We start from the raw sequence: 9,625 nt of genomic DNA, 5'->3' as shown, positions 1-9,625 counted from the left end.
CCTTAATGAAGTTTAAATAAACAGTTCACTGTGGGGAGAGTTGTCACGCCTTTTTTTTCCTTTAAAAACTGAATAATTAAATGGATTTTAGTATAAAACATCCTTCAAATATGACTTGTCCTGCAGTTATGCTGTCCCCTTGAGTAAGGGACTTGGAAGAGATGGAAAAGACCACTCAAGCTATCAAATTACCCCGAAGAATCTACAGTAAAAACTGAAAAACAAACCAATGAACCCAAACAAAACCCATCCAAACCAGGAAACCAGTTTTAACATTGGCTTTTCAATTTTGATTATCATCTAAGTTTAATATATATATATATTTATATTTGAAATAGTAATAAAAAAGGAAGAATTGAATTGCATCCTTAGCAGGACAACCTTCCTCACATGTGAAAGAGGTGTTCAGAAAATTCCATATCTGCTAAATAAACATGTTTGGCAGCTTAGCAAATATCATATGATTGCAGCATCCATGATTTGAAGTCAAAGAGCATTCTCTTTCTTCGGGCGGAGTCCGTTGGTTAGGGCGATGTGATTACATGGCTCTGGATGTTCTTCGACCCACAGGCTTGAGGAAGGGTTTGGGAGCGGCTCAGTGCATGGCCCCAGTGCAGAAACTTCCAAACCCCAAACAACAAATCAACCACCCAACCAAACACACAAACATCAAACAATTGTCTCCTTTGAGTTCCTCTTGACAGAGTGGAGGCCCAGCAGGGACTGCTGGTTAGAAGGGATGTTGACAGACTTTGGAATGAGGAGAATCACCCTCTGATTGGTCCGACGCCATTCGTTGTACAATCGACAGTGGTACCTAAATGACACCTGGGGTTGGGAGAGGAAAAACAAGAGAAGGTTTCAGGTAACGGAAGCTGGTTATCAATTCAAACAACCTATGTGCCATTTAAAACAGTTCCAAACATCAGTACAGCTGGGCGAGAGCCTGGGGCAAAACTGCTCTAGCAGGTAGTTGCGTGCTGAGTCTGAGGTTCAACCAAAGAGCACTCATGCCCTGAACACAGGGGCAGGGCTCCCCTCGTGCCTTTTCATACTGGGTCAAATCACAGTAATAATAGGACATGAGGTTCCTCCTGAGCCTGGACTTATTTTCAGAGTAGGGGTTTGGACCCCAAAGGAGAAGAAAGCTGGTAGGGGGCTGTGGGCAGAGCAGGTACAGTGCCAGTCTTCACGCAGCTGTGGGACTTTTGGTCATCGAGTTTCTCTCTGTTAAATGAGAAGGATGCCAGGGCTTCACACACCCTTCTGTAGGTTGGACACTGCACAACTCAAAGGACCCCATGCACAGTATGACAAGAAGGGCACCCTTCATACTGTGATAGGGACAACCCACACCACTGTACTTGGCAGCCCCTGTGAGCGACCCCCACTGCCCCCAGCTCCATGTGATAGGACAACCCACACCACTGTACTTGGCAGCCCCTGCGAGCGACCCCCACTGCCCCCAGCTCCATGGCTTCCAGTGGAGAAGCTTCAGCGTGGGCACCAGCTCCCCCGAGGAGTTCTTCCTGAGCCAGCATCTGCACCCACCTCAGCATGGCAGCAGTGCCCTGTACACCACTGGCCTGGTCTCTCCCTCTCCCTGCACTAGAAGCATCTTGTTGAGGGCGGGGGCTTCTGTTGGCATTCATCTTTGCATGCTCTGCACCTGTCACAGTGCCTGGTGCTTAGGAAGTTGCTCAGTTAAGTCCATCGAGTGAATGGATGAGTGAATACACATCCTGTACCTTCTACCTGCAACACCACTTTTAGACTTGGGCCTCTCTTACACAATACACGACAGCACGAGCAGTAGATGCCTCATCAACTGTGACATAACTGTGCCCCCAAAGTGCTTGCTTCTGGTGTAAATATACTCGAAGAAGCTTGCTTGCTTCTATGGCTTGCTTTGGAGAAGACTGGAGAAAAGCGTTTTTCAATTTTCCCAGGAAATTCAAAGAATCAATTCTTCTGAAGATGTATAAACTGCCTTTAAAAGTGGAAGTATAGGTTCTAGTTTGAGTATATCTAGATGTCTAGGTAAGTGCTGGCGAAGAAGGCGCCCATGACCTCAGGATGACAAATTATTCAAGGTACAGAGTGTTTAACCACCTGGGGTAGCTGAGTCATGCTGACCCTAGTACAGGGTCCCCGTTGGCCAAAGTGGACTGATCCTATGGTTTGAGCTCAGTATTTCTGGAAGAGAATGCAGGCTCTTGATCAGAAAGGGCCTGTCTTCATGGAAGGATCATGAAATCCGAGGCCACTCACTCAAATTTCCTAGCGTAGAAAGCAGATGCCACAGACAGAATGCCAGAGACATTTCAGTATGAAAATGTAAGCTCTTAAACTCACACAGATGTGCTTTTCTCCAAAAGGCTCTGAACATGCCAGAGTGGATCAGAGGTTTTGGGTTTTTTTCTTTTTCTGTTTTTAAAGCTTGATTCTCTTATATCTGTTCTGTCCTGCGGCTGCCTGGTGCTACTCATGAAGGTAAGAGGCAGGCTGGAAAACGTGCTGATCAGGGCAAAGGGCAGGGAAGGGGTAGGAAACAGACAAGTACTAAAGACGAGCTGGGGCAGTACAAGAACTCTGGATCTGGAAATATTACAGGAAAGCCGGATTTGAAATCTAGTCCCTCCGTCGGGATGGTAATGAACTGCGCATGTTCAGTAAGCGCGGGCACAGCGGTAGCTGCGCGCAGTAGGAGGCAGGCAGTGGGATACCTCGTTTGTAAATGTGAATAATGATATCAGAGATAATGGATAAAAAGCACGCTGCACAGTGCCATTGCCACATGTTAGTGTTCTAGGCCTGTTATTTCTGGCGGGTTAAATCTGAAAAGAAGATAATTTTGTAACGCTCCTTCTTAGATACAGAAAGGTGGGGGGAAAAAGAAAAAGAGAGGTTGGGCTATTTCCTCTAAAGCCTTGCTCTCAGTGTGGCCATGAAGGATGTACCACCTGGGAGCTTGTTAGAATATAACAGTTGTGGGCTCCACCCAGACATAGGAAGTCAGAGCGTGCATTTTAACAAGATCCCCAGGTGATTCGCATGTACGATCAGGCCTGAGAAGCACTGCTTGGAGGAACTGGGAGTCCAAGCCTTAGGAGGTCTCTCAGTTCCTTGGCTGGGAAGTACAAAAATAAGACCCACTTGTTCAGACAAACAAGTGAGACCTTACTACGCATTCATCTATCTTAATTGCTGTTCACCACCACGGTCTGCAGGCGAATTCAATCAATAAGAAAGCATCATATGCAGATGATGCTGCGTCAGAGATAATGAAGGTAGGTGCAGAGCACAGGGATCACGGGTCTGCAGTTGCCCTGGCTTTGGTCTCTAAGAGTGCCAAGACACTCCCTCCCCTCAGTGGAACAGAAGAAGAATAAGGCAGGTTTGATTTAGAGATACAAAGAGGCAGTGAGGGAAAAAAATAAACACGGAAAAAGAAGCTACGGCAGTAGTAACACTGGGACCTTCATTTAGATCTTTATTAAATTTCTGAGGTTTTAAAGAAAGAGGAGGAAGAAAGAGCACAGGACCACTATTCTAAAAACTACTCTTTATGGGATGGGTTTCTTGAAGTGTCTTCATTTTTTTCATCCAAAGGCTATTTATTAACCTCCAGCCACGGGGAAGGTCATGTGCACGGCACACAGAGGGCTGGCAAGTATTAGCATCACCTCTCCCCAAGAGGCTTCCCTGGTGACTCAGCAGTAAAGAATTAGCCTGCCCATGCAGGAGACAGGAAGATCGCCTGGAGAAGGAAATGGCAACCTACTCCAGTATTCTTGCCTGGGAAATCCTATGGACAGAAGAGCCTGGTGGGCTACAGTCCATTAGGTCACAAAAGAGTCAGACTCGACTTAAAAATGAAACAACAATAGCTCCCCAAGGGAGGTGACTGGCTGAGGCCGCACGTTTGCTGTAAAGTCATGGCATGATTTGGGAAATCTCATTAGGAATTTTGATTCTGCCCTTTCTCTTTGGAGTTCATGGTGTGACTGAAGCATATGGATGAGGCCAGGGCGGTGGAAGTTGTCTTCCCAGAATGGGGCCTGACCTCTGATCTGAGATGGTCCTGTGGAAGGCAAGAGGTCGGTGAGGGACTGAGTCAGCCACACCGGGTCTTGCCGGACACCCTTAGGGTGTGTCTGAACCCACTGTGAGCCTTGCCAGGACAGCATTCTATTCACGCTTTCCCCTCTGTAAAGAGAATTTAAATGATTGACCCACGGGACTGGGAGTCAGCCAGAAGGGCTGGATCATTCATTCCTTCCGTCTGGTGATTTAATCAGTTGCCACCGAGACTCAGTAGATGGCAGGGCCTCCTGGGGGAGGGGGTGGTCACTGCTACACTGGGCTAATGCAGATCCTCTGTGGACACTTTCTGAACTCTTCACGTGGACTCAGTTCTCACCTACTTGTGCCTGTCCACGGACTTCAAATGATTTGTGGCATGCACAGCGATGTTTCCGGGGCACCTCTTCCCTCCAGCTGTCAGGGTGGAGGTGACCGAGGTCTTGGCCTCCTGGGTGCCAGACACCTGTGTGTGTCAGAGGAGCGGATTCCAGAAGGCAGAACTCCCTGAGTCTGTCAAGCCTGGGCCCCGGTGGAGGCGCTGAGCTCCAAATGCACCTCCGAGCAGAGTGGGTGTGGGTCCCTCTGACAGCACCGGTGAGGCCCTTCTGGAAAGGTTCCTCTGGGGAGAGCCGGGCTGGGACTGACACCGCCGTTGGTTTATCTAAGGCATTTTCACAGCATATTCTCCTTAAGCTTGACAGCTTGTTTACAGTGGGTTTCTGCTGGAGGGCAGTTTCCAAGTGCTGTCAGCTTCTGAATTAAGGCTCTTGCCAGGCCCGCTCAGTACAGCATTTATCTGGGAAGGAGTTAGTCTAGATTCAGTAACCTATTGCTGAGCTGTGGCACTGTGAGTTTTTCACACGAAAGGGGAGGAACGCCCGTATTTCCCTCCAGTTGCTCTGCGTTGTATAGAGAGGGGAGGGAGATTGTGAGATGGAGGAGCGCAGCAGCTGGGGGAAGAGAGCCCATGCCTCTGCTGAGTGCCCCATGGATGTTCCCGAAGTTATCCCACCTCATCCTCACAACAGTTGAGCCAGGGGTCAGCGGAAGGAGAGGGATGATCAGAGAGGTTAGGGACCCTGTTTGAAGTTACACAGCTATTTGGATGCTAAACCTTGGGTTTAAACACAGAGCCTTTGGATTCTTGAAGGCATGTGCTTTTATTCTATTTTTTTTTTTTTTACCATGGAGTGCTGCCTCTTGGCAGCATTTCTAGAGTGGAGTATGTCATCAGTCTCCCGAAAGAGCCACTCCAGGGACCTTTCCCACCCAAACCTTCCTTTCACCTGAGATGAGAGATGAAACAGGACAGCATCCATTTTTCTGTAGGTAATCTCTTTTTTCTTTCCTTCTTTTTGCCCACTCCTTCCTCTTTTTTTTTTTTTCCTTTCCTGTTAGGTAAGTGTATGCTTTACAAAGCAGATTTTCAAAAAGGCCGTAACTTAATTTGAATGTCCAGCATTTAAGACTACATCTTCATTCAACCTTCATCTTAGGAACTTGTACAAGAAAAATGAGAGACTAGCAAACTTCCAAACACGGTAAAACTTACACTTAATTGTTTTCCAAAGTGCTCTCCCACATATGCTTTCACATCAATCCCCTAAGGCCAGAAGAAGCTGGTAGGATGGGTATGACTCTCATCCCCACTTTACAGATGAGGACACTGAGGCTCGGAGAGGCGAAATGACTTTTCCAGGGTGGTGCAGGACTTAGACAGTAGTGGACAGACAATTTCGTTTCTTATTTCTAATTCTCTTCCCACAACACTGTCCTTGCAGCTTCTGAGTCAGCCTGATTGCTTGATTCACAGTGAATCAAGACACAGTTTAGAAGCGTAGATGTTTAGAGGAGACAATTAAAGTTTTGACTAAGGGCTTTATTAGGCTGGGAAAATGAATGTCTCTCTTAACCAGAAGACTCCCATAAAGTTCCAAGCACCGAAATACTCCTTATGTACCCAGGCTCAAGTCATGCCCCTTTTACTGAGACTGAAATGCATCCCCCACTTAGCATCTGAAACTCTTACGTGAGAGGAGGCACAGAGCTGGACAAGAGGGAAGGGCAGTGAGCAGGGGGTTGTGGTCAGCGTGGTAGGGATGGCAGCCAGTGGCACAGGGCTTGGGATATAGGGTAAGGGAGCAGGTGTGAGCACCATAAGCTTCGCATGCTGACACTGTGCTGCAGAGATGGGAATGGGACAGCCTAGACAGGAAACACATATTGAATAACAACGGAGCGTGCTTGGATTAGAGATGAGCAGGCACATGCCGGGAAGCAGGGGGGCCCGGTTTCTGAAAACTGTCTAGAGGACTATGACATTCTTCCCTGCAGGTCTCACAGGGAAGCATCAAGAGAGAGCAAATGCTGCCCCCTCTTTGTGGGCGCTGCCAACTGATACCCAAGCAACCATGAGGTTAATTAAAACAATAAAAAACCAGAGAGGGTTAAAATTTTTTTCTGTCTATCCAGCAGGAACACTTATTGGGAAATGGTTTTTCTTTAGTGGTAGCTTCTCAGCTAGATGAATTAGTGGTTTTATGGGCAGCAGAATCAATGTCCCAACCCAGAATAATCAGCAGGCGAAGTGCATCTCCTCGTCCAACAAAGACTTTAGGCCTTGTCAGGACGAACGAAGGAAATAACCAGCAGGAGGATTCATGATCCGTGCAGGCAGCAACAGCAACAGCGGCCAAGCGCGTCATTCATCATGTACATCATATACCACAATCCTGGCAAAAGTGAGGAGCATGAACAAGAGAAAGAAGATGCCAGGCCTGCTCACAGAGGAGTGCCTGGCTGTGAGAGGGGAGGAATGCCCAGGGTGTATGCCTTTGACTGATGAACTCTCAGAAGCTGGGGCTTTTTCTTTGCTTCATCTGCTCTTCCCAGCAGTGCACATACATGTACACACACACACGCACCCCGAATCACTATTGCCAGCACTTAACGCTCTCGTGCTTCCAGGCAGGTGAGATGAGCTACAGACAAGAGGGAAAGCCATGCCAGGTGGGTGCTGCCAGCTCCCACCGGCTGCAATCCCCGGGCTCCGGGCCATACTTACTAGTGTCCAAAAGAGGTAAATAGTGAAGAGTGCAACAGTGAGTGCAATCAGTCCGACGGCTTCGAGCCGACTGCTAAAGTGCAGGTGGTCCACAGCGCCCCGCAGGCAGAGCCAGCCCGAGATGGTGGCCAGCGGGGTGATGAACAAGAAGCACACCATGTCTCCAAACAGAGTCCGCTTCTCGTGCTGGGGACCTGGGTTTCTGAGCCACTGCCAGGGGAAGGGAGACAGAGAAAAGCAGGGACAAGGTTAAACACCAGGGAGGGGTGGAGACATGCTACTCTGAGGTTGTATTTGTCTTCAGCCTCTGGAGAAGGCACTTCTGACCTGTTCTGAGATTACGTGGAAGCAGTAAGAGCTCATTCCCAGCCCTGTCCCATCAATAGTAGTGATGATGATAATAGTAATAACAAGAGAAGCACCCTTGCTGTAGATGTCCTGCTGGTTTTGAAGAATTCAATGATTATTATGAATCACAATGACCCTATGGGGAAGGCAGAGAGAATGTTATCTTTGAAAGGTAATTGAGGTGCAGGAAGCACTGTAGTGTGCCAGAGCTTTCCTGTGTCGACCCTGGGAATGTGTGCAGGAAAGGGTTAACTTAGTATGCCCACGTTGCACCCCCACTGCTCAAATCCTGCACATTTCCAACACCTGTTTTTTCTAAGATTGGCTCCTAAGGAAAGAGCTCTGCTGCTGCTGCTGCTAAGTCACTTCAGTCGTGTACGACTCTGTGTGACCCCGTAGACGGCAGCCCACCAGGCTCCCCCGTCCCTGGGATTCTCCAGGCAAGAACACTGGAGTGGGTTGCCATTTCCTTCTCCAAGGCATGAAAGTGAAAAGTGAAAGGGAAGTCGCTCAGTTGTGTCTGACTCTTCGTGACTCCACGGACGGCAGCCTACCAGGCTCCTCTGTCCATGGGATTTTCCAGGCAAGAGTACTGGAGTGGGATGCCATCGCCTTCTCCAAAGAAAAGAGCTCTAAGTCCTTGTGATAATGTGCCTGATAAGCATGTTTTTGTATGTCTGAGGCCTTGGGCCACATGGTGCCAGGGTAAGCAGATAGTTTATCCCAATGGTGTGATTTATGTTGAACACCTATTTTTGCTCCAGGGGCTGGAGTCTGAGTAGCTGAGGACTTTCACGCGGGCACTGCATATCTTATGTGACTGACCCTAATAAACGCCCTGGACGCATCCATGGTTGATAATGCCTTGCACATGTTGTTATAAACTCCTGCTATAAAAATTAGGGGCATCTGTGTGATATTGCTGGGAAGGGACGTCTGGGAGCCTGGAGTTCCTCCTAGAGCATATCTAGTTCCTCCTGGACTTTGCCCCAGCACCTTCTGCCTCTGTTGATTTTAATTGGTATCCCTCTGTTGTCATTCATTGTAACCATGAGTATAAGAGCTTTTTTGGGTCTTGTGAGTCCTAGTCAGTCACTGAGGGTGGTCTTGGGGAAGGAAACTCACCTTTACTCCATGAACTCCATAATGCCCCTTCCCTTATATTTTAGGAGCCTAGATCTACTTAGGACTGTCTCTGACATCTTAGACTTCCCTGGTGGCTCAGACAGTGAAGCGTCTGCCTACAATGTGGGAGACCTGGGTTTGATCCCTGGGTTAGGAAGATCCCCTGGAGAAGGAAATGGCAACCTGCTCCAGTACTCTTGCTTGGATGAAGGAGCCTAGTAGGCTACAGTCCATGGGGTTGCAGAGTGGGACATGACTGAGCGACTTCACTTTCTGACATCTTAATTGTGCTACCATCTTGACTGAACCAATTCCAAAAAGGGTGGGGAAAACATCAGCTTGTTGAAAGACTAGTGATGAGCATTCCCGCAGGATAGGAACAAGGCTGTCCTCCCACTTGGGGAATTACTGAGTGTCTGCTGAGATGTTTTCCATAATCCATCTAGGAAAAGTCATGCTTATGTATCGATGTCAGTTATCATATTGGTAACAAGGCCAGGTTGCTTTCCTTCAGATTAGCATGGAAACATGCCCAGGTAATTTCTCATCTCACTACCCCAACTAGCAATGACAGAGGCCAAGGAGTCCAGAGAAGGAGTCAGGTGAGGTGGGAGAGACCTGGCTGACTGTCTTCCACCTCTTCTCAGGGGCCAGCAGTGCTGTGGGCTGCTGAGAAGTTACCCCAAGGGGCCAGCACAGTGATTCCTTCAAAACCATTGATGGGAGGGAAGGGACCAAGACAGGGGAGACTGGAGAGAGGGAAGGCTATACTCCAGGGCAGACCCAGAAGACATGGGAGCTGCAAAGAGGGCGAGCGAACCAGGAAAGAGCTGTGTAGAGGCCAGCAGAAGCCTCAAGAGTGAGCCCAAGAGGTGGAGCTCAGAGGGACAGAAGGCAGTTTGCTGTTCAAGGAAGGAGCAGACTCTCCTTGAATGTTTGCCTGAGGCAAATAGGAAAGGGCCCCAAATGCCTAAATTACCCCTTTCCAGTGACAATCCACTT

The 9,625-nt window shown here is 48.4% G+C and overlaps 1 protein-coding gene across 2 annotated transcripts in view; it reads right to left on the bottom strand.

Moving 5' to 3' along the window:
- Nucleotides 1-402: 402 nt before the first annotated feature.
- MARCHF3 (membrane associated ring-CH-type finger 3) overlaps nucleotides 403-9,625 on the bottom strand; it is a 155,396-nt gene continuing 146,173 nt past the window's right edge. For both annotated transcript variants that reach the window (XM_052642694.1, XM_052642695.1), the window contains 2 exons: nucleotides 7,151-7,360; nucleotides 403-828 (listed from right to left, as the gene is read on the bottom strand). In XM_052642694.1, coding sequence (XP_052498654.1) covers nucleotides 670-828; nucleotides 7,151-7,360 — 369 coding nt within the window. In that variant the 3' untranslated portion in view covers nucleotides 403-669. The remainder of the gene's footprint in view (nucleotides 829-7,150; nucleotides 7,361-9,625) is intronic.

This window comes from Budorcas taxicolor, chromosome 7, assembly GCF_023091745.1.
Source record: "Budorcas taxicolor isolate Tak-1 chromosome 7, Takin1.1, whole genome shotgun sequence".
NCBI lineage: Eukaryota > Metazoa > Chordata > Mammalia > Artiodactyla > Bovidae > Budorcas > Budorcas taxicolor.
The sequence above is the reverse complement of the archived record's forward strand: the minus strand, read 5'-3'. Positions and strand labels throughout refer to the sequence as shown.